Here is a 26,477-nt window from a genome sequence, read left to right on the forward strand (position 1 = left end):
AACAGTTAGCAATTCTGTGGCAGCTGATGCTCTCTGTGACAGCCTACCCAGGTTTGAGATATCAACACGCTAGGGAACCTGGTCCAATCACATGTATACAACCGTGGTAAAAATCATCTGCTTTAAGAACACAAAGAAAATACAGCTCAGGGGCTTCATTTCTATGTTGATTTGTAAAACCCATCACTATATAAAGCCATATGGAACACAAAGCTAGAATTTTCACCCGTCCATGCTCACTCATTAAGGATTATAAAGAGTACCAGTTATTTTTCCAGGGTTTAGAACATTGAAATATATCATAAAGCATTAGTAGGACCACACCTTGAATATGGAGTACAATTTCGGGGACCAATCCTAAGAAAAGACATTATGGAACTAGAGAGAGTGCAGAGAAGAGCCACCATATTAATAAAGGGGATGGACATTCTAACTTATGAGGAGAGGCTAGCTACATTAGATTTATTTACATTAGAAAAGAGGCGTCTAAGAGGGGATATGATAAGTATATACAAATATATTCAGGGACAATACAAGGAGCTTTCAAAATAACTATTCATCCCACGGGCATTACAAAGGACTCGGGGCCATCCCTTAAGGTTGGAGGAAAGGAAATTTCACCAGCAACAAAGGAAAGGGTTCTTTACAGTAAGGGCAGTTAAAATGTGGAATTCATTACCCATGGAGACTGTGATGGCAGATACAATAGATATGTTCAAAAAAAGGTTGGGCATCTTTTAAGATGGGAAAGGTATACAGGGATATACCAAATAAGTATACATGGGAAGGATGTTGATCCAGGGATTAATCCGATTGCCAATTCTTGGAGTCAGGAAGGAATTAATTTTTCCCCTTAATGGGGTTTTTTGTTTGCCTTCCTCTGGATCAATAAGTATAGATATAGAATAAAGTATCTGTTGTCTAAATTTAGCATAGGTTGAACTTGATGGACGTACGTCTTTTTTCAACCTCATCTACTATGTAACTATGTAATATAAACAAGAATTTAAAACAATACTCTTTGGTAAAGCAAACCAACCTTGCTCAAAGTCTACTTCCTAAACATTTTTAGAAAGGAAAGGTACACAGGGATATAGCAAATAAGTAAATATGGGAAGCATGTTGATTCAGGAAGTAATCTGATGGCCAATATTTGGAGTCAGGGAGCAATTTATTTTCCCACTTATGAGACAGTATTGATAATGTGTCACTGGGGTTTTTGTTTGCCTTCCTCTGGATTAAAATACTGTGAATGCAAATATAGGATAAGAATCCTTTGTCTAAATGTAATATAAAGTAGGTTGAACTTGATCGACATATGTCTTTTTTCAACCTCACCTAATACTGTACATACAAAGTTTATATTCTCCATAAGCACCAATGAATTAGTTAAAATGAATGAAGATTTAAGAAAAATAAGGTTTGATTAGGATGCGAGAGTGACAAGACTCTGGTGAGGTCATGAAAGGCAGACAATGTGTCTACTTAGTGTTCACGCCAACATAACTAATATAACACGTTGTGTAATGTGTGTTTATTGCTTGGCAAGTACTACAAGTAATTCATTACTGACTTACAGGGTAACGGCTCTCCTGACTGATGAAAATTCCCATTAAAGTTAACGGCGACTTCGTACGATATAGAATGAGTTACTTTTGCAGTAACTGACCAGGTTTCACCCACTGGATTTAATGTTAGATTGTGCAATGTTAGATGTGAAATGAGAGAGCGGGGCATGATTATATAAACTGAAATAGAGCCACAAACCCAGGATTGACAAAGGTACATTAGGGCCAATCAGACACTAAGGCCGCGCTTATAGTGATGGCGACACGACCGATGTCATCACCCGTCGCCATCGCCATTCAAATTTAGGCGACGTCGCTGGCTACAAGGCCAGCGACATCATAAAGGGGGAAGGCAGAGGGACGGAGGAGCTCCTGATTGGCCGGAAGGGGAGATCGTCGCCAAAAACATCAAATAACAGTGACTACCAGATTTTTGGTAGCACTGTCGCTCCGTCGCCATCGCGTGCATTATAAGCGCCGCCGCCGCCGCCAATGCATTTGACGCGACGGTAGAGTCGCCGTCGCGTGCACTCTAAGCGCAGCCTAAGGCAGGTTAACTTCCATTCACTTGAATTCGGGTTTCCATGAGTAATTATCTGATTAGAACTAACTCACTTCAGTGAATAACCAGTGAGCCCCCCAAAAATTAACTGGATCAAGCAAGAGGGAGTAATTCCCTACACAAGCAGAGCATTTCCCGTTTACCCTTTAGCTTGAATATGCCATCACAAAAGTGAATGCCAAACAATGTACACTTAAATCAGGCAGGTTCCAGCAAGAAACTTTAAATTGCAATGCAACTTAAATTATTTCCCTATCTACATCAGATTTGTATTCCAGAGAAAATTAATTCATGCAATGCTCATGTGGATACAGTCTGTGCTGCATCCATGTGATGGGATTTATGAAGTAATTTTTTATATCAGGGCTGGAGCTGACTGCACAGCCCTAGGAGAATTATTGGCAAGTTATTTTTGTCAAAAAAAGGACGCATACCTGAGATATTATTATCTGTCACTCTTATTGTACCTTTCTTACCGCCTGAAAGGAAACTTTTCTCCCCCCACTGTCAAGTCACAAGTGGTAAGTTGGTAACATTGCTTTATCCTTGGCAATAAATAACCAAGAGTCGAAAGTAACCCATTCTTAGTGCTCTGTAACCCAGTGCCAAGTCCCAGACTCCCCTACAAATGGGCTAATAAGAGTATATTTAAGAATATTTAAGAATAATCCACATTTAAAATTGACCATGCTAATCCTGTCCTTTAAATATACACCTGTACCCCCTTATTTAACAAAACCAGGACTTCATGACACCCAGACACCCAGCACAGCAACACTGCTTGTTTGAGCCGAACTTGGAACAATGGCTATCCCCCTCAATATAATTATATTATTTAACAAGTATATATATATATATATATCTTTATTCTATGTAAAAGACTCACTTTTTGGTGATGGGATATGCTAGTGCTCTAACTAGTCTGTATGCCAATTCTGTCAAGTGTTGCATAATGACCATTTTTGATTATGTTAAGATACCAATTATTTCTCCAACATGAAAGTTTTTTTTGTTTTTTACAACTTTTGATGCACTTTAGATCTATTTTCTTTCACCGATGACTGCTATGCACACAATAGACAAAAAGGGGTTATATATATATATAAAAATTAATGTGTGAAATAGAAGTTGCTACACACACACACAGCACAACACAGAAATGATACAACAGGGCACTAAATAGCTAATCTTACGTGCATCTGTTTAAAAGAAAATTCACTTATAGCTGGAGTGGCCAACTCCAGTCCTCAAGGGCCACCAACAGGTCAGGTTTTTAGGATATCTCTGCTTCAGCACAGGTGGCTCAATCAGTGGCTCAGTCAGAGGCTCAGTCAGAATGACTAGCGGTCCTTGAGGACTGGATTTGGCCATTCCGGACCTGTAGCAACCCATTACATGTAGTGCCCACGGCTGCTGCACATTTATAATACCCAAAGAACCAACTTCGGCTTCTTTTAGTATTACAATATTTTCTCCCGTGCTGTTCTGTGGACAACAACCTGCACTTTCCCTCCTCAAAGGTTTCGCTGTTGGTGATTGGAGTGGATCTATTGAGTAGTGCACTCCATTTTTGGGGTCTGTGTTTTAACTAGCCCTAGAACAGGAGTAGCCAACTCCAATCCTCAAGGGCCACCAACTGGTCAAATTTTAAGGATATCGCTGCTTCCGCGCAGGTGGCTCAGTCGTTGACTAATTTAAGATTACTAATCTACTCTACCTAACACCTAAGCCCTGGTACCAGTGCAGGCAGTGTTAGGTTCTTATCTATGCCCTTGCTGCTGTCGCAGTAAACAACTCCCTTGAGTGACAGGGGGGGGGCTAAGGCCTGTGTACTGCCCTATCAGGGGCTTAGACCTAGGACCCTCCCCTGGGTACAAAATGGACTGCAGAGCCCACATTTAGAGAGTTCTCCTTCCTCAGGGAAGAGAGAGATCCCTCCGGCAGTGTAGTGGGAACAACTACCACATACTCCACCAGGGAGCATGGGAGTCAGGGAGAGACTTTTGGGGCATCAAGCCCTGGGGGTTGAGTCCAGGGACCAGAAGAAAAGGCATTGTTGATGAGTACGTCTGTACTCAATAAAGACAAGTTGCTTCTTTTATACTCCTGCCCTGTGACTGCAGTTTATCAGGGGGAGTGCCAGATGGTTTTTCTGCAGGGACTGCACCCAGCACTGATGGGGCCTGCTAGGAATGTAGCCACTGCACCCAGAACGAGATGAGAGCTGTATATCCAAAAGCCTGTCCTGTCATCCCCACTACCATCAGCGGGCACTCAGCAATCCTGTAAGCCTCACAGGTACAGCACAACGAGAGTACAGGTAACAGTGAAATCTCCCAGAGGGTGGGGGAACACCTGTTACACAGGGATATCCTTACAACCTGACCTGTCGGTGGCCCTTGAGGACTGGAGTTGGCCACTCCTTCCCTAGATGGTAGCAAGTGTGCAGGTATACTCAGTGCCTGGATATAGGAACCAAAATAAACTTCTGTTCTAAATATATATTCCACTATTATTCTCATTGTTATCTCAGGCAGCTTAAGATGTTTGGTGCAGTGTGTGTATTCAATGACAAATAAGCAAGAGACTGATGTCATGTTTTGTACTTACTTGGGGAATTCAAAAGACGGGAGTGTTTGCAGTGATATGCCGCCTCCTGCTCACAGTACTCAGCACTGTTGATCATTGTTTCCAGCTGCTCCAAACTGCTGGTATAGTTAAACATCATGGAGTATGGTCTGCCAGCAAAAGTCCCTTGGACAGGAGTTAGTTCTGTGTTATTGTGTTGAATTGAAGTCCAGATTTTATCTTCTGTTGAAAAAAATAATAATAATAATGAACATATGGTGTTAAAATGGAATGCAACATGGACAAACAGCAATGGATGCTAGCAGATTGGGAAGAGAATGGTGACCTACTTACTAACAGCCCCCTACAGATTAGGGCTGTGTTGAGAATGAAATCCTTCCCAGTACAATCTTAGATTACACTGGGCCAGGAGCCACATGGCTTGCTGAGCAGTATATCAAACATAAGCCTGCAAGCCTATAAAAGTGTGGCTATACATGATAATGCCAAAGTAAACCTGCCAACGGGCTGCCGGAAAATAATTTGATCACATCAAGATAGTGTAACATCCAAACTTCATTGATCTTGAAACACTGAAAGCATTATAGCATCCAGTTTATGGTATATCAATAGCAAACGTACTGGAAACTTAGGTGTCTGTTAAAAGATAACTGCAGGGAACCAACAACTTTAACTCTTCTCTGAAGAACAGGCTATACCAGGTGTAGCCAACTCCAGTCCTCAACGGCCACTATGAGGTTTGGCAAAATCCTTTCCGGGTTTTCAAACTCCAGTTCGGGATTTTGCTCTTGCTCGCCCTGTTTGGCTGGATGTCCATTTTTTCTCCTGGCAACTTCCTTTAAAAGTTGCCGAGCAAAGTTCCAGTTTATAGCTGTGTTCATGCTTTTTTTTGTCTCTCACGTTCCAGACCCAGTTCACATACCTCGACTACACTTGTCTTCAACCCACCCCGGCCATTGCAAGTACCTCGACTAACCTTTGATTTTAGCCTGCCTCGATCTCTGCATCCACACCGACTACACAACTCTGCTGCCAGCCCTGACCTTCGGCTTACAACTCACTACTCTATCAGGACTCTGTCCTTCGGCTCAGGTCGGTTCTTTCACCTTCCTACCTCAGCCCTGGGGGTCGCTTCCTGTTTGAGACGAGCATCGTTATAGCCACCAACCGGTCAGGTTTTCAGGAAATCTCTGCTTCAGCACAGGTGGCTCAATCAGTCCCTGCTTCAGCACAGATGGCTCAATCAGTGGCTCAGTCTTTGACTGAGGCACTGATTGTCCCGAAGCTGGAATATCCTCAAAACCTGACCGGCAGGTAGCACCTGCGGACTGGAGTTGGCAACCCCTTGGCTACACAATTACCAACTGATGGTTTGCTGTGATACAATGATCCTTTTCTCATTCTAACCTTGTGTAACTCACTTACAACAATCTCCCTAAAAAAACAAACCTCTGTTAATGATGTTTCTTACATCTGAAGCAGAGCGGTTGTAAAAGAGGTTTATGCCATCTCAGGCCTGGCTGAGTTTTTGAAAGTGAGGCACATATTTTACAAGCATATGTGGCGGTTAATTCTCACCAAATCACAATCCTATGTACATAGGAGAAACAGCTGCAAAGCATAGATTTATGGTGATGAGAGAGGCAAGATGCAATCTCTTCTAATAAACGCCAACGATGTCTTGTTGCATACAAGCCTCATCGTTGGCTATGCATCAAAATGATATACATTACATTGATCCATAACACGGTGCAAACATTTTCATTTGCATCATGGCAGCACAGAGTACAGTATGCGTGAAGCTTGTTAATCTTGATTGTTACATTGGGAGCATGTCTATTAGAAATAGAGGTTAATGGTACCTAAACCTGGCAGATTTAGCTAAAGCAAAGTTAAAGGGAAATGGAGTTAGAGATATAATTTTTCATTTATTGCATTAACGTACTAGACTGAAATTGGCAAAAGCAAAGCACAATATATGCAAAGCTCCTTGATACATTAATGCAAACTCACATGGAATTAAAATGATGCCATTTGTGCTAATGTTGTAGCAATGCTTCCGTTTTTGATACTTGGTACATACAGTATAGTGTAATCCGGTGTTTTTAACCTTTGGTTTTGGTTAAGGAACCTATAATTATATTCTGAAATTCTGCAGATCTCCAGCCCTCTCTTATAGCACAGTGAGGGCAAAGAGACATCAAGCGCAAATACTGTTTAGTGTATTAGAACCCAGTGAACACAATAGTCATAATAGTGAAAAATGTAAACAACTTGAGGTAGTGTAGCTCCAGAAATGGACTCAAACCAAGTCAAGACAGGTACATAAAGGCAGGGAGATCAGGAGCGCAAATACATCCAGGATCATGCAAACAAAGAGAAAATATATAGTGCAAAAATGTTTTAACTAAAAAGTGAAAGATGAGACTTGGTAGGTATCTCACTCACAATTGTGATGATTTTAAAGGCAGTGTGGTTATGTAGAGTAACCAACTCGGATGTTTCTTCAGGTGCTTTCAGGAGACATTCCTCAGAATCGGGTGGAATGGGTAGAATTTCTATTTATGAAGAAGAGAGGACAAAAGATTCTGAGGAACTTCTCCTGAAAGCACTCAAAGAAACGTCCGAGTTGGTTACTCTACATAACCACACTGCCTTTAAAATCATCGCAATTGTGAGTAAGATACCTACCAAGTCTCATCTTTCACTTTTTAGTTAAAACATTATTGCCCTATATATTTTCTCTTTGTTTCCATAATCCTGGATGTATTTGCGCTCCTGATCTCCCCACCTTCCTCTCTAATAGCACATCTGAGATCAGATGCATTGTAAGGAACCCCAACCCTCTCTAATAGCGCGTCTGAGATCAGATACATTGTAAGGAGCCCCAACCCTCTCTAATAGCACATCTGAGATCAGATGCATTGTAAGGAACCTCAACCCTCTCTAATAACGTGTCTGAGATCAGATGCACTGTAAGAGCCCCAACCCTCTCTAATAGCGCGTCTGAGATCAGATGCATTGTAAATTCTTCTGTATTTTCAAATGACATGCAAATTGCAGGAGACCTTTTTTGGGGTGCCTGGGGAACCCAACGGTTCCTAGGAACCCCTGTTAAAAAACACTGTAGCGTATTGTATCTGTAAAATGGTATGCTCACTACTACTTTGCATGCTGTAGCAGTATATAAGCTGATATTTATTATTATTATTAATGATAAGGGCCAAAACAGCAAAGTAAAGAAATTGTCCAGCAGTAAGCATCCGATATATATCTTATCCCACCACCAAAACACTTCTATTCCCTTGTACATTACTGTCTCCGAGCCCACAATTAATGTTCGAGCAATGGCAGAGAATGGAAAGCTATTCAGAAACAGCTTCAGATTTATGCCACATATTTCAGGACTATAAACTAGGATAACCTTCCTCCAGTCATTATCCCTCTCAGTTTAATATCATTTGCTGCCATTAAGCCTGAGAGATATTATTATTTTATCACCCTTAGCTGGGTGGATTTCCGCACAGCTTTAGGAAACCAGAATAGACAAATAGTGAAAGTGCCGGCACTGTAAATATAAGAGGATTCATAGCATTGTCCAGCCATGCAAAGTTAAATTAATCTTCAAAAGAACATTTTTAAGAGCTGCTTAAACTGCTCTCTAATGCAAAGGTGACAATGCTTTAATTTCTGGGTAATACTACAACTTTATGACTTAGTAGTTTTATTTAATGGTCCAATTTAGCATAGGATGCTGTCTGCAGTCAGTCCTGTGAGACAGTTTTATAGCAAAAGGCTTCAACGCAAGCTGCTAAATCCCACTATCTGATCTAGATTTGCCTTATAAAAACCCCATCACACAGCACCTGCAGTACATTCCGCGTTCTGGAAGACGCTGGTACACAGCAGGTTACAATAACACAGTACTAGTGGCTATCCAGAGTGGGAAATTATTCTCCGTGTAGTGATAGTGTTTCTTATTCTTACCGTCCATCCCCCCTTTGCCCGCAACATGTTGAAATTCTGGAAATGTTATGTAGTAAAAAAGGAAGGACAGGGAGGAAGAGGTTTGTTGCCTTTTTATTGGACCAAACACGTAGTTGATATGTTACAAGCTTTCTAACTTCTCAGGGTTCTTCATCAGGTTCTACCCCGCACCCGAGAGGTTATAAAGTATCATATCTTCTACTCCCTCCTTTGTTACTACATGGAAGAAAGGACCAGCACGCATCCCCATCCTTCTTGCTTACTATGGAAATGTTATGGAGTGATCATAAAATGTCCCTGTCATGTACTGTATGCCGATTCTTAACCTCTGCAAACTCCTGGCAACAATGTTGCGTGGGGGAAACATTACTGTGTTGTGTTACTGCCGGCAGAACTTTTTATAAGCCATGAAGGGCAAATCCCTCCTGTTAATCCCAATTTCACAGTATTTTGCCAAGCTCTACATTATTTCCATTTTATACACAACACCAGATTTCTTTTCATTGCAAATATGCAGAATCATAAAATAAAGTTTAAAAAAGATGCTTCTCTGGCAAGGTAGCCCATTGTATTGTGGTTGCCTTGTGTACTGTATATAAACCTAGTTTTCAAAGGAAAAATTCCAATGGCTATCAATGGGATTCCTTATGTTTGATCAATATTGTGCTTTTTTCCACTGGCTTTGCCTTATTTTACAGCTAGGAGACCTCCGTAACTAACTAAGACCCAACCTTAGTAAACATTCATCTGCAGTTGCTATATTGTAATATTGGGAAGACATTCCCCTTTAAAGTAGCATTGTATGTGGAACTATTACATGTTACAATATATCAAACAATTGCTGCTTTGTTGCTGCCATTTTGCCAACAATGGAATATAAACAATCCCATATTTCCATTCTTTACTGCACACCTTGTGCCAGGTACAATACCTGTGTTTTATTTGTACTGCTATGCAGGAGATAGCAGCAGCGCTCTCCTCTGCTATCTCCTGAACCCACTGGTTGCAGCTCTCAAATAACCATAAACTAATTAGAATAGTGGGTAATTGGTACCAGTCTTTCAGGCAACTAATTAATTAAGTTTTCCTGGACCACAGCCTGAGAGACACTTTTTATCCCTCAGGTACTGAGGAAACAAACTGTACCTATTGTTACGGGCCGTCCTTTGGAGGGTCTGTAACTGATTGTCAGAAATTATGCAGGTACATGTAATATTGTATGTGTATGATACATCTAAAGTGGGTCCCCGCCTTGGCAAAGCGCTATGCTGCCGATCCAAAGCCCACTCCTAATTGCTTAGTTAGTTGGTCACCATTAGGCACATCCAAAGCTTGTTCTCTTCGTGCAGATTTCTTCTCCTAACATACTGTTTTGTTTTCATTGTGGAATGACATTAATTGTAACGTTTGTTAGTTTTTAATTTGAAAGCCAGGTATGGATTGAAGGAGCAGCTCGGTGCGTGAATACACTGACTCTAAGACCAATGCCACGGAGGGAACCTGATTTAAATCCCCCTGTCAGCTCCTTGTGACCTTGGGCAAGTCACTTTATTTCCCTGTGCCTGATGTATATCCTAGTGCAGGAGTCAGGGCTGCCGACAGATAGAAACTCTAGTCCTGAGCCCTGGGAAATCTGTCAGTGGCCCTGGCAGGAGTGGCCAACACCAGTCATCAAAGGCCACCAACAGGCCAGGTTTTCAGGATATCCCTGCTTCAGTACATTGAGCCACCTGTTCTCAAGCAGGGATATAATGAAAAAAACATTGTATAGTGCTCAGAAGAAAACAGCAATACTGAGAGTTGATAAATTCTTATAGAATGGAGTTAACCCAATGAATGAATGTCACTCAAGCAGGGATATCCTGAAAATCTGACCTGTTGGTCATGCCTGTCCTAGTGTGACTGCTCTTAAGAGTGTCATCTCTGAGACTGGCTCAAATAAACACGTTGTAAAGCCTTTAACAATGTAATTGGCTTCCTTAAGCAAATGTAACCAAGGTGTATGCAAAAATGTAGCTGTTTTATTTTTTTTGGAAATTAATATCAAATTCCAGCCAGGGTTAACACATCTATATTTCCCATACTTTCTGCTTTTAATCCTAAATTCACACACTTCAATGTAGAAATCCATGGTAGTAAATTATATTTTTAAACTTTAAAATAGCTGTTACATTCTTCCATAGTTGCAATTACAAACAAGCCCTGGAAGAGTCAATTAACACGAGCATTGTGCGTTGTAGAGTTTGTGATTTTTACTGTTATTCTTTTCTCAACTAAGCTTTAAAGGCTAAATTTGGAAAGCAAATAAACATATTTTGCATTTTTAATTAAGCCTTAAATATGAGAGGAACTTTCAAAGGATTTAGTGCTTTAATGTTACTACAATATATGTATGTATAAATTATGGTGGGTAAAAAAAGTGACCAAAAAAACTCCACCGTAAAGCATATAGCAAATGGAAATATAACTGTATGCTCATTTTCATGTCTTAGATAAGTCTGCAACCCTGCCTTTCACCATTATCACCCAGCACTTCCACTGAAGCAAGGGATTCTGGACAATGACATGCAAATCAGCACACACTGACACCTTTTGCTTCAAATCCATTTTGACAGGGACCCCTATAATCTGTGTGCTGAGGGATAATGGTGAAAGCCAGGGTTGCAGACCTGTCTAAGACATGCAAATGAGCACACAGTAATATTTCCATTTGCTATATGCTTTACGGTGGAGGTTTTTTTTGTCTCTTTTTTACCCATCATAACTTTACTAATGTGTGGTCGATACCTATCCAAGATCCAAATTGCAAAGCCAATATAACCAACCTCGCACTGAGGCCCAAAAGGTCGAAACAGATGTCTGTGGATAGGGTTACTGGTTATGCATCTTAACCAAGGCTGTGCAGAAAAGCTGTACAATGCAGCAAGCATAAGCTTATAGGGGGCCATGTCAAAATGGAGTTGAAGCAAAAGGTGGCACAGTATACTCATTTGCATGTCATTTCCCAGAATCCCTAGCTGCAGTGGAAGCGCTGTGTGCTGGGTGATAATGGTGAAAGGCAGGGTTGCAGACCTGTCTAAGACATGCAAATGAGCACACAGTAATATTTCCATTTGATATACATTACTAAGTGGGACTACACGTTTAAATGGGTACATTCTTTCATTATCTACAAGAAATAAAAAGTGGTTAGCAAATAAAATGTTCAAATCCAGGTCGCCAGGTTAATTAAGATAACGACCATATCGCAACAGATAGGGTTGTTCTAATAATGAACTGAAGCACAGTTGTTTTTTCTCAATAGATATTATGTATATTCAACTAATTAAACCGGCCGTTCAAAGGTTCTGGTTTTGCAAGGTCATTCAAAGCCAGGTTCAGAGGACCCGGATATGTGTCAGGCTTCACAGCTACTAAATGAGAAGCTTTAATGGCCTTAAAAATATAATAAGAGGGACACAGGGGATCTGTAGACAAGAAATGTATATAAACTATTACAATGATCATTTCACAGGTGGCTCATTTTCATCACTACTGCCAATCACTTTACAAGCGATCAAATATATTTTAAGGCCACAATCCCCTCCCCCCCCCCCCCACCCTCTTAACCCTATCAGTGCTCTTGGGTCCAGCAATGTAATGTGGTGCAGATTTCTCTGCCGGCCACGGAAATGTTTAATCTATAGATAATTTAGCCGAGAGAAGTCCCAGAAATATAAGCATTGACGGTAGGTGCCACTTGTCTCGCCTTGTTTGTTTATTTTCTCAAGATGCTATAAACTATTTGAATCTCCTTTATTCGTATTCAGAATAAATTTGTGTCTACCCCAAGTACTATTGATTTGATGTATGTCCCCCTGGGGATGTAGGCTCCAGAGCTGAACACATACTGAGAGTGTAAATAGAGCACTTACTGCCTCTTGTATTCCTCCTGCCAGTATCTATCCAGGGGCGGCCAAGTACAGTCCCCAAGGGCCACCAACAGGTCAAATTTTACGGATATCCCTGCTTCAGCGCAGATGCTGCAGTCTTTGACTGAGCCACTGGTTGAGCCATCTGTGCTGAAACATGGACATCCTTAAAACCTGACCTGTTGGTGGCCCTTGAGGACTGGAGTTGGCCACTCCTGATCGAGCCCAATTTAACGGAGCATACGGCTGGTTTTCTGACCTGCATTCAAACACTTTCTGCTTACTATAAAGTTATTAGAAATAACCAATTGCACTATGTACAGTTAACCCCTTATCTGCTCATCAAGCACTTAGCATACAGGTATAAAAGATCAATGGGAAGCAGCCCTGTAGGATAGAGTTCTTTGATCACCCTCAGAAATCCTCAACATGCTTGCCTAGGACAAAGACCGTTTGTAGCTGTATTGGTCATAAAAGTGTTTAGATTTGTCATAGACTGATACCTTTTTTATATGCTACAATAGATTTGAAGAAGACTTATGACATTTTGGAAGTGCTAGTGTGCACTATAATTTCAGCTAAGAGGAACTTTCAAGTTGATGCCATCAAATTCTGCCACAATTCGAACGTAAAAAAGAACACACTTTTGTGGTACCTTCTGTGCTCCTACGCGTGTTCTGCACCTTGCTCAGCCATAAGACTTTCATGCTTATGTTTCCTTTGTCATTTCCTTTGTGTCGGCAGTGTTTTTCCCTTTTGGACGCTACACTGGCGACATACTTTATTCGAGCTCGGCTAGTCCCACGAATTCGGGTATACCCGGGTGTATTGAGGTTTGTGACTGTTTTCTGCCCGAGTGCATTGAGGTATTTTCCAGGCAGGGATTAAAGCATTTTATTCCCGCTGGCTGCAATACTGCACAGTATATATATATATACTGCATTACAATTCATGAATTTATGCCATCTGGTAGACACGCGAAGCATTGCAGCCTATTAAATCCTAATCATTATCATTTAACAGATCAGCCGCCCGTCAGCCAGGCATGAACCCAGGCTGGGGAAGGCAAACGCAACGGGGCTTGTCAGAGGTGAGGAGCGGCGCATTCCAGGTATCTGCCAGGTACAAACTGGGCATTTGCTCGATAAAGTGTGTCGTGCAGTAATTTCTGTCGTATTGCTTTATAGCGGACACCCTGACTGTATGTCACAAACTGAAGCCTTAGAAGAGTAGAGAAATTCTGAAACAAGCCTGTCTACTGTTTTTTTAAGAGCTACTTTATTGTCTACCGTTGTAACTTTTTGGTACAAATGTTTGATTCCTAAATTGTTTGATTCTAGTCATAAAGAAGGCACCAAACTCCTATATCCCCTATATCTGTGCATGTTTTAGTCACCCTTGACGTCTCTGCAGCATTTGATACGAAAGACTTTGGGACTTTAATGGAGTTCCTAAAGGATTCCTGTCTGAGTAGCACAGTTCTCAGCTAGTTCAAATCCATATGTCTTCAGGAGTGTACTCCTCTGTACCAGTGTCCCTATCATGGGAAGTGACACAGGGCTCTGTCTTATCTCCCATACTTGCAGAGTACATGCTACCACTGGGTGACATTATCATACAACATAGCCAGGATTGTCACTGCTATACAGATGACACACAAATCTATTTGTTCCTTGCACCGGGCACTAAGGACCCGCTATCAGTTCTCAATTGATGTTTACCTGAGTTGATAGAGTGGTTGAGGTTGAATCCTGATAAAACAGAAGTGCTGGTGGTGGGAGGTCACCATCTGATAACAACAAGACTGTAGCCAAATCAACCAACCAGCCTTAAGCCCGGTTGTTCCCAGTTGCTAAATTGACTATGTGCGTAGCCTTGGATTTGTCCTTAATTGTGGCTTGACCATTAAACATCAGGTGTCACTCATGATCAAAGCCTCATTGTTTCACCTGAGGTGCACGTACTTCATTTCCCTAGAGGATCTCTCTACGCTGGTTCATGCCTTTGGTGTCCTCACGCCTGACCCACTGCAATGCACTTTACCTGGGACTTCTGGAAACAGAGCTGGCTGTAGCTGGTGCAGAAAATGCTGTGGCCAGGTTGTTAACTAACCAGACCCATTATTGCCACATGATACCCGTTCTCTGCTCTCTGCACTCTCAGCCTGTAAGATGGCGAATCTGTTTCAAGATTGGCATGTTGACATTCAAAGCTTTGCATAACCAGAGTCCGAGTTGCCTGAAAGAGCTCCTTGGTCCCTATGCTCCCACTCCCTCACTTTGATCTGCATGTGAACGACTAGCAGTTCCAAGAATCTCCCTGACTTCCTGCAGGGACGAGCTTTTAGCCACGCTGATCCCACGCTTTGGAATGCTCTGCCCCTCCCAGGAAATGTTTTAAAACAGGCTCACGACCTACATGTGTACCCATGCATTTAATTAATGAACAAAAAGCTGTAATTTAATCCTTATTTTACCACTACCTGTTACTCTAATGTTTTATCTTGTGTTTGGTTTCTCTTACAGCTTGAAATATTTTCTTTTTCTTTGTGGAATCGGGAAGCGCTTCCCGTGTATTTGTGAGAATTTGTGTAGTCATTATTATTAATAGAAATTATTAAGGTATTTATCCATGTCACAAGTGCTACATTATAATACACAAGCAGGGATAGTTAGGATTAAATATGAACGATAGTGATAGCAATATTTGATACATTTATATACAAAAAAGTGGATGGAAATTAGGTTATTTTTAATTTGTTTCCATGACCGTGTTATTAAATTCATTTTACAGCAATTTCCTTTGGCATATCCGCTTTCTACAATGTATTTTGCTAGGATATGCAGTGTTCCTTGTGTTTCGATTAAGAAGGCTCGCTCCAGTATTCAAACAATGCTTCATATCAAAACACCTTTGGGTTGTGTAACTGTGCCGGCTCTATTTATTTTGAGTCATATTTGCTTAGTTTCTTCTAAAAGTATTGCCAGTCAGTGTGCTAGTAATTTGTCTAATGTTCTCCATGACATGCACCAGAAGATAAGAAGATTCATTGGCTTGTATCACTTTCCAGTGTGTGGTTTAGTCACTAATAGCTTTGCTTAGCTTGTCATCTAAAACTCATGTGAATACAAAGCTAGCAAAGCGGATACATTTACAGCCTGCTAAAATATAACATCGAGCGCTTTAGAGGCAACAACCTAAACAGGAGCATCTTAAGGGGCCATCTGGGCTTATAGTAAGAGGAATGACCCATGTAACTAAAAATAAATGAGAAAATCAACCCCTTTAAGAACTCGAGTTGCTACAAAGTCTGGCCTTTATATGTGGCATTACTGCGGCTGTACAGTGCTAATGGAAATTATGTGGCGAGTTAAAAGCTACAAGTAAAGAAAAGAGATGCACTTTTTGTGAAAAAAAATAAGATTTTACTTTTTACAGCATTTTCTCCTAAGTGTTTGTCATAATAAATCCAAACTGGTTGTTTGTTTTTCACAATAACATTTTTTTTTCTTAACTGTGTTACTGCTTCTTGTTACAGTGATTGGAAGACTGAAACATGGCTACTGGGAAGGCAGAGAAATGACTATGTTGGTGGTGAAGAGACAACTGGTGCCAAAAAAGTGATATCCATATTAGATACTGACGCATCGTTCTTCAATAAATGACAGCGGTCTCCATTACTGAACGTGTTACGTCACTATGTACTGTATTATAAGATTTTAGCATTAAGTGACACGTGACCATCCTAATGTGAATTCATGGTATATCCTCATAATTATTGCATACAAACAAAAGATGCTGAAATTATCCTTCTGTAACCCCTCTTATTTCAATGTGTCAGGGCGGGGGCCTGAATCCATCCTCCCTGAGTACCCCATAGTCAGACACACCAGACAAAAAGCAGATGAGAGAGATGTATGTATGTATGTATGTATGTATGTATATATATATATATAAACTAATATTAGTGTGTGTCTCTTAGGCTATCTCTGTGTGCATCTCTCAGACTGTAACTAGCTGTGTGTGTGTGTCTCAGTCTGTCACTGTAGAGGGAGAGGGGGGTTGGCCCGGTATTAAAGGGGTTGCCCCCATATGGCCACCCCCTGACCTCACCAGGGAGGCAAGGGGTTAACTGGACTGCGGTCCAGGAATGTGGCTTACACCTTGTCATGTCAGGATGTATGTTCCCCTGTTCCCATGTTTCATTATAAACCTGTATTTTAATGTTTTAAAGTGCATTTCTGTATCTCCATTTCTGGAGGTCGCAGAGAGTTGATATTTGGCCAATGTGTGGAGTCACTGTAGGCATTAAAAACTTGCAAATTTCGACCCACTGAGCCCACCAGAATGGAACTTATTAATATATGTAGATAGTAAAGTGTATATGTATGGTATTTTGGATCTGCTCTGACAATGCAGACTCCATCTGCTATGCTAATAGGTCATGAAGGGCAGCCGGCTGATTAAGCCTAAGCACTGTGATCAAAAGTTAACTGCCTGATTGTTTACACTAAGTACTAATCAACCGACCAAGTACTAATCAACAGACTCTGCCACTCTAATTGTTACCTGAGGGTGGAGAATCATCAAACTGGAGTGGTTTGTAAGTGTTATGTCTACACCTACAAACAAAGCAGATACTTCATTTGGTAGACTGGTCGTTGCCTCTGATTTAATTATGGGGCTACCCATAGAGTCCCAGTACACATGGGCTAATTAGCTGGGGGGCATGGGTTAATCTGTGTCTGTGTCTGTATTCAATGTTAAGAATAGGGTTACACAGGTATATAAACTGTGTCAACCCTACAGTTTTTAGTTGTGCTTCTGATTCCACCTGGAATGTCACCGGATTGCTGGAGATTTGCTAGCTGATACTTCTCCATCCCCCAACCCTAAGTAAGTGTTACCTTCTTGTCTGTTAATTGTACTATATTGCTGTGTTCACTTTTTTTAAGGAATAAATATATTTTATTATATCTAAGCCTCGTTCAGTTCAACCCAGATATTTGGTGTTCATTATATCTTGTCATAAGCTACCGTGACAGTCACTAGCAGTGGTAAATTTCCTGTTAGGTCTGGGCCAAGGGTGGCAAAAAATTTTTGGGGGGGGCAAAAATGTCCGCCCACACATACTTTTGCCGCGCTCTCAGGCTATCGGGCCGGATGGGAAGTCATTTAGCTCTTGCGGCCACCTCCGTACCTGCCGCCATCCTTCTGGACCCGTTACCAATGTGACCTCACGGGGCATCTCATTAGCATGACAACGCGATGCCTTGCAACGTCGCGTTGGTGACGTCCGCGGCGTCATTGGACGCTGCGGTTCAGGAGAAGGAGGATGGCAGCAAAAAGGCGGCTGCCACAGCTAAGTGCCTGGTCACCAGCGATCAGTGTGTCTCAGACCTAACGTTGCTCAAGATTCAATCCATTTTTCTTCTTATCCAATCCCATATCTACTGTCATGTGTTGCCAGGCAGATCAGGGACAATGTCTTATTCCTTTTCGCACCATGTGATAGGTGGAGCAGGTTAATTCTGTATTGTCCACAGTATATGTATATTTGTTGCAAGGGCTACACTTCCAACTACATATTCATTTTAAACATTCATCATTACTGCTGATCTACTGCATGTTTCTAGCTTCTACTTAAAAATAAAAACCCCTTAACATGATAAGAGCTGGAATTTCCCAGCGGTATACACGAGTTACAGCTATCAAACCCCAAGAGATGAGAATGTGGATGAAAACAGAAGAAAGAGTCTTAGGTTAATGGCTTGAAGGAAAAAGACACAGAAACTGCAGCCAGGAGTTAAGCTCAAGAGAATGTACGAGGCATTAGTATTAATTAGCACCAAATAATCAAAAATTATCAGAAAACCAGGTTTGTGTGAATGCATTTTAATGAAAATGGTATGAAATATTTATAAATGATAACCCGAAGCATGGAATTTAAAGTAGGGAACAGTCTTTAGTTATCTTGCTGCTGCTGCAGCGGCTAGCAAAGTATTGTAGATCTATTATTAGGAAAGAAAAATGACATTTCCATTTTCATTTAACAGGCAACATGAATGCAAATTGTACAGTCTGTACAGTGGAATAAAGCTGGTCACAAACATTGTTTTTTGCTGCTAATGCAAAAGAGCTGGAAACCGCTTTAAGAAATCAGGAAGCTTTACTTTAATTCAGAAAGGAACTTCCTTTTGTAACAAAACATTGCAAACAGACCCTATTACCCTGGCAGCCATCTTTCCCGCTCCCATTCGTTTTGCCCGCCCTCTTCCTTGTCATTCCCCTATATGTATTCGGTAGGTCCCGGTTGTAGGTCTGGGACGGGCGTCCTCCCTAAGTTCCTACACACGCCCTAGTATGGAGTTTCTTGGTGAGTAACGCGTTAGAGAAAAATTCTAAATAAAAGTAAGTAAGGTTTGACTGTTTCTGAAAAACAAATACACAATTCCTGCACTCCTCCCAAACTGGCTGCCAATTTATTAGTGACAGTCTACATTTGGATCCTAAGCCTAATAACAGAGGAGCCATTCAAATGATTGAAGGCTGCTAACCCTGTCAAGGTGAGCCAAGAATGTTTCACTTTTTCTGTCCCCCCTTGAGTATGAGAACTGGACAGGAAAATAATAAAACAAGAAGCATCTTACTAAAGGTGAGAAGAGTGCTGGAGAAAGCAGAGGGAATGCTGTGGAATGATTGTAATAGCACAGTGCACCCATGGAGAGCTGCAGCACGGCGGTATTCCATGAGAACAGAAAATAGACCCTACAAGAAGGGTCATGGTCAGTTGTTGATTGGCTAACCAAGTTCAGAGAACCTCTTTTTTCACCTGCTGTCCTCCAGTAATAAACATGATTACGAGCATACGTATTGTATGCTATACGTATTGTATGCTATAAGTATTGTATGCTATACGTATTGTATGCTATACGTATTGTATGCTATACGTATTGTTTTTGTCTGCATGTTTCGGGTGTCCCTGATATAGTGAGATAGTAATATTTTTACTTTATAGCCTTATATTCATTGGCTTACGTTTTGCTCTCCCCACCTCCTGCGCTCCGCTTTAGGTAAGAGGCATAACGTGATGCTTGTAAGGGTCGTTATTTTTGCATATAATTAATTTTGTGGATTGGCGATAACCTCAGTGTGTTATTTATATGATTGTCACGTGTATTACTGCTGTGAAGCGCTATGTACATTAATGGCACTATATAAATAAAGACATACATACTGTACATGTTACGCACTTTGCTTGGTGTTCACTTTATACATGGGATTCGGTCAATTTTACGGACCCAAAACCACAAAACAATCCTCAATCAACCAAGAACTTTTTGCATCTGCTGTTAGGCAACAGTGATGTCAACTGTGTTTTATACTCTATATATGTCCTGTCCGGTAGAAATCTCAGTGAAATTATGTTGCAAAACTTCCATTATACACTGTGTCCGTTATTAGCACAACAATGGAAATTATTTCAAACTGCTGAGACCACAATAATGTCACTTATGGATCAGATGTAACGGAGATATCGCATCATTGAGACTAGAAGAGAAAATGAACTCTGCTTACCTAATTTGGGGCAAATTCGCTGCAATGAAATTAGGTTTGATTTATATTTTATAAGAGAAATGCTTGCTTTGTGAACACAGCTGTGGGACAATGATACTGCTTAAATGAGCAATCCCCCCTATGTAACCTTCCTTCTTTCAAAGTATGTTCTGCTCCGGGGACCCCTGGTTTATGAGATACGTATCCGTACAGCTACCAATGATGTTGAAGGTGTAGTGAGAATTTGGTCTTCCCTTGTGGAAGATTGACACCCAGTAACTTCACCTGTAAGAGTCCCTTGAGCTGAAAATAGCATCCAACCCCTGGTTTCATGCTGTGTAGTACAGCCTAGGACAGCATCGATTCTACACACCAAGACCCCTGACATGGAAAATAAAAATAAATTCAGGTGAGGGCATTTGCTCTTTCCCAAAATGGTCAGACAGCTTCCAGTCGGTCAGAGAAGCAGAGCAGCGAATGTCAATGATTCTGCTCACGGAATGACTTGCCAATTGGTTTGTGTCAGTGGGCATTTTTCCATCAGTGGATGAACAACATTTTGGGGGTAATAGCTCCAGGACTGGGATAGGAATGTAGGGCTGAGCAAAAAGTTCCTACTTTTATTTCATGAAGAAAGTTGTCTAATGTTTTAGTACTTTACAGTTGAAGCCTGAAAGTCTAACTCTTAATGGCAATATTCTAATACTATACCACGGAACATACAATATTCTAATACTATACCACGGAACATACAATATTCTAATACTATACCACGGAACATACAATATTCTAATACTATACCACGGAACATACAATATTCTAATACTATACCACGGAACATACAATATTCTAATACTATACCACGGAACATACAATATTCTAATACTATACCACGGAACATACAATATTCTAATACTATACCACGGAACATACAATATTCTAATACTATACCACGGAACATAAAATATTCTAATACTATACCACAGAACATAAAATATTCTAATACTATACCACGGAACATACAATATTCTAATACTATACCACGGAACATACAATATTCTAATACTATACCACGGAACATTCTAATACTATACCACGGAACATACAATATTCTAATACTATACCACAGAACATACAATATTCTAATACTATACCACGGAACATACAATATTCTAATACTATACCACGGAACATACAATATTCTAATACTATACCACGGAACATTCTAATACTATACCACGGAACATACAATATTGTAATACTATACCACGGAACATACAATATTCTAATACTATACAACAGAACATACAATAATCTAATACTATACCACGGAACATACAATATTGTAATACTATACCACAGAACATACAATATTGTAATACTATACCACGGAACATACAATATTGTAATACTATACCACAGAACATACAATATTGTAATACTATACCACGGAACATACAATATTCTAATACTATACCACAGAACATACAATATTGTAATACTATACCACGGAACATACAATATTCTAATACTATACCCCGGAACATACAATATTCTAATACTATACCACGGAACATACAATATTCTAATACTATACCACAGAACATACAATATTGTAATACTATACCACGGAACATACAATATTCTAATACTATACCACAGAACATACAATATTGTAATACTATACCACGGAACATACAATATTCTAATACTATACCACGGAACATACAATATTCTTCTTTCAGAAGCTACTGTAAATTTGCTACAATAAGAACCGCTGGGTCATTTCACAATAACCTACATACAGTAGCAATTATTCAAATTATGGGTGTTTTTTTAAAAAAAAAATGAAAAAAGAAGCAAAAATGGACCAGGTGAGTGTGACTACTGCTTAGATCTACTCACTACAAGAGGGGCGTATACAAAAAGTGATTGTCTAAAGCAGAGGGCTGGCCAACTCCGGTCCTCAAAGGCCACCAATAGGCCAGGTATTAGGGATAGCCCTGCTTCAGCACAGGGGACTCAATCAGAGGATCAGTAATTCTGATATCCTTAAAACCTATCCTCTTGGTGGCCCTAGAGGACTGGAATTGGCCACCCATGGTCTAGGAACAATATACAAGAACAACAAGTACCTGAGATAACCTATCTACTGAATATCAAGTACAATCATGCTGGTATTTAATGGAGAACCCCATCTGATTTCTTATCTACCTACAGTCATTTCAGCAGTAGGAAGTACAGATATTGTATTATTACCATTATCTGGTATTGTATTTTGAGGCAGGTGGTAACCATTTTAAATTGAAGCAACAGATCCATTTCAAATGAAAGTGGTACGCCACTCTCAAATTAAAGCAAGAGACAATATGGAAGCTCTGCTGATTTAAAGAACGTTGGCTCTTGCAATCCTTTTTAATATAAAAAAGAGATTATGAAATATTCAAAAGACTGTGTTAAATATGAATGAATATGCTGGTGTTCTTACCAGTTATATTACAGTAAACATGCATTGGTCCGAGTGGCCCACTTCCATCTGAATCAATGTAGTAGAAACCAGACGGATAGCCCTTGTGTCTGTAGGCTTCACATGATTTCTCATAGATGGCTGAAATGTATAAATAAATGCATTAGTGGCATTGAATTCACAGACAACAATAATTCTATATTCAAACAGTGTCACATATTTTTATGCACAGATTTGTTTCCGAGCCTCGTATTTGCCCATAAGGGAATAAAGTAATATTTGGTTATTCACCCAGCAGTATTATTTTTACAGCAGTCTAGCTGTTGCCTGTCCTTAGCCTGGGGAATATGTCCATCACATCTTGGAGTGGAGCGTTGCCAATTTAAATCTAAGTGACTGAATACCACGTTTGCTGCTTTCCATATGGTCTCACAGGATACTCAGAAACATTTGCCATGAATATAATACGCCTACACCTTTTTTTTCCCTTCTAAATCCTATCTTTATGAGAGACTTCTTGGCAAGAGCATCACTGTCTGATACCTTAGTGAGGACAAGGGTAAAGCAGACACGGTTGACATTATGTGAGACCCGCAGTAATTCACACCCTGCTTTTTTACTTAGCATTGTTTATTTCTAGTCATACAATTAAGTGCATTAGAAATGAAGTCTCGGAAGCTTTCCATTATCTTGAATAAGATTTCCTCTTCGCTGCCAGAGGTGTCTGACCTGTAGAGATGGGAAATTGTTTTGCTCGAATTTGAGTTCGCCTATGATTGGCCACCTCCTGTCAGCCACGGATTAGTCAGTTCCTTTCAGCCTCAGATTGGCCAGTTCCTGCCAGCCACAGATTGGCCAGTTCCTGTCGGCCTTGGATTGGCCAGTTCCTGTCAGCCTCGGATTGGCCAGTTCCTGTCGGCCTCGGATTGGCCAGTTATTGTCGGCCTCGGATTGGCCAGTTCCTGTCGGCCTCGGATTGGCCCATTCCTGTCGGCCTCGGATTGGCCCGTTCCTGTCGGCCTCGGATTGGCCAGTTCCTGTCGGCCTCGGTTTGGCCAGTTCCTGTCGGCCTCAGATTGGCCAGTTCCTGTCGGCCTCGGATTGGCCAGTTTCTGTTGGCCTCGGATTGGCCAGTTCCTGTCGGCCTCGGATTGGCCAGTTCCTGTCGGCCTCAGATTGGCCAGTTCCTGTCGGCCGTGGATTGGCCAGTTCCTATCGGCTTTGGATTGGCCAGTTTCTGTCGGTTTTGGATTGCCAATTCCTGTCGGCCTCAGATTGGCCAGTTCCTGTCGGCCTCGGATTGGCCAGTTCCTTTGGCCTCGGATTGGTCAGTTACTGTCAACCATGGATTGGCCAGTTCCTGTCGGTCTTGGATTGGCCAGTTTCTGTCAGCCTGGAATAGGCCAGTTCCTGTCAGCCTCGGATTGTCCAGTTCCTGTCAGCCTCGGATTGTCCAGTTCCTGTCAGCCTCGGATTGGCCTGTTCCTCTCAGCCTCGGATTGGCCAGTTCCTGTCAGCTGCAGATTGGCCAGTTCCTGTCAGCTGCAGATTGTCCAGTTCCTGTCAGCTGCAGATTGGCCAGTTCCTGTCAGCCTCGGATTGGCCAGTTCCTGTCAGCTGCAGATTGGTCTTAAAACAGCAGATTAGTTTTTTTTTCTTATTACTGAAAACCCAAATCCGGGAAACAGAATCCAATCTGTTGTTGGATTCATGTTAAAGCTTTTTAAAGATCCGAGCACCCTGGGTGGATTTGAAAGAATCCTCGCTGGCTAAAAGTTGCTGAAATCCAAACTCGGATTTCCACGTGCGGATCGGATCTTGTCTTAAAAGCCAGAGGAAATCCAGGAAGGAAATTTGGATCAGTGCGCAATCTCTACTGGCCCACTGACAGTGAGAGGGTTAAAGGAATGTTGTATACTCATAAACCAGTGCACGGTTTGCTCCTGTCAGGGCCACATCTACAGTACTATATCCATATACTTCTGAAGATCTCTCCACTGTACATAGTAATCAAATCAGATTGGCCAGTTCCTGTCGGCCTCAGATTGGCCAGTTCCTGTCGGCCTCAGATTGGTCCGTTCCTGTCGGCCTCGGATTGGCCAGTTCCTGTCGGCCTCGAATTGTCCAGTTCTTGTCGGCCTCGGATTGTCCAGTTCCTGTGGCCTTGGATTGGCCAGTTCCTGTGGCCTTGGATTGGCCAGTTCCTGTGGCCTTGGATTGGCCCGTTCCTGTCGGCCTCGGATTGGCCAGTTCCTGTCGGCCTCGGATTGGCCAGTTCCTGTCGGCCTCGGATTGGCCAGTTTCTGTCGGCCTCAGATTGGCCAGTTCCTGTCGGCCTCGGACTGGCCAGTTCCTGTGGCGTTGGATTGGCCAGTTGCTGTCGGCCGTGGAATAGCCAGTTACTGTCAACCACGGATTGGCACGGTGATGTGTAAATAAGGCAGTATATAGTCAGTATTTATTTGTTTCATTAGCAAAGTCAGATATAATTACAACACACAGAATCTGTTGAGTTAATAAAATACCACTGAGCTGGTTATTTCTTCTAACAAGGTGATAATAACTTTGTACTTTAGAGAGTAAAAACTCTTTAAAGTGATAACGTTCAGGTGCTAATAAGGGACATTGAAGCCCCTATATTATGTATTTGGTTTTTTATACCTAGAGCAGAGCCACCAACAATTCAGATTTTTAAGATATCCCTGCTTCAGCACAGAATGCTCAGTGTTTGACTGAGCCACTGATTGGGCCATCTGTGCTGAAGCAGGGATATATTTAAAACCGGACCTTTTGGTGATTCTTGAGGACTGGAGCTAGCCATTCCTGGCCTAGAAGATTTCAGGGGTGAAATAATAATGGTAACACTAAATTACTTCATTATTCCCTGGTATGCTGGGCCTTCTGAAATTCAGTTGAAACTAATTTAGATACATTATTGTCATAATACAATTATACTCAAACTATTTACCCTCTTGCTTGTAAGTGACTGACACCCTTATTCTGTAACATGTCATAGCGCTGATCCGTGCAATTTACACAATAAGAGCCTGAGACTGAATATGTTGTGGGTTTATAAGTCAGGTAAGTATAAAGATATATATATATATATATATACATGTAGAGGTATCAGTACCGTGTTAGCCGAGCTTCAATAATCAAAAAATAAATAGATGATACCGTTCTGTGGCTAACGAAATGCTTTTATTTGTGCGAGCTTTCGAGATACACTGATCTCTTCTTCCTGCGGTGTTACAATGAATGAAGCTTCATTTTTTGCTTCATTCATTGTAACATCGCCGGAAGAAGAGATCAATGTATCTCGAAAGCTCGCACAAATAAAAGCATTTCGTTAGCCACAGAACGGTATCATCTATTTATTTTTTGATTATATATATATATATATATATATATATATATAGAATCCAACGCACAGCCGGCACACCATATGCAACTAAATAAGTTTTGGTGCTTATCCCATAAAGCAATAACAGACCATACGATACCGGTTGCAACACGACATCAAGGGACAGCACGCAGGTAAGTAAATCAAAAATGTTCTATATTTGATAGAAGACACAAAAACCGACGTTTCGGTCCCCCAGTGGGACCTTTCTCAAGGTGGTGCAATTGAATGCAGTGCACAATACATATATATATATCCCAAACCCCAGTGCAATTCAACAAAACCAATCACAGTTAATTAGCCTCACCTGCCTATGTGACATGCATCCACAGTATCAGCAGGTGAAGAGCGTCCATTTTGAATATATTAACTCTATATTTGTTTACCTGATATTTGTTTAGGCATGCGCAAAAAGGCTCAAGAATTGCATAAT

At 41.1% G+C, this 26,477-nt stretch overlaps 1 protein-coding gene across 2 annotated transcripts in view; it reads right to left on the bottom strand.

Moving 5' to 3' along the window:
* Positions 1 to 26,477, bottom strand: part of CNTNAP5 (contactin associated protein family member 5) — a 401,478-nt gene that overhangs the window by 109,826 nt on the left and 265,175 nt on the right. For both annotated transcript variants that reach the window (XM_075609766.1, XM_075609767.1), the window contains 2 exons: positions 22,663 to 22,782; positions 4,741 to 4,941 (listed from right to left, as the gene is read on the bottom strand). In XM_075609766.1, coding sequence (XP_075465881.1) covers positions 4,741 to 4,941; positions 22,663 to 22,782 — 321 coding nt within the window. The remainder of the gene's footprint in view (positions 1 to 4,740; positions 4,942 to 22,662; positions 22,783 to 26,477) is intronic.

This window comes from Ascaphus truei, chromosome 7 (assembly GCF_040206685.1).
Source record: "Ascaphus truei isolate aAscTru1 chromosome 7, aAscTru1.hap1, whole genome shotgun sequence".
Taxonomy (NCBI): domain Eukaryota; kingdom Metazoa; phylum Chordata; class Amphibia; order Anura; family Ascaphidae; genus Ascaphus; species Ascaphus truei.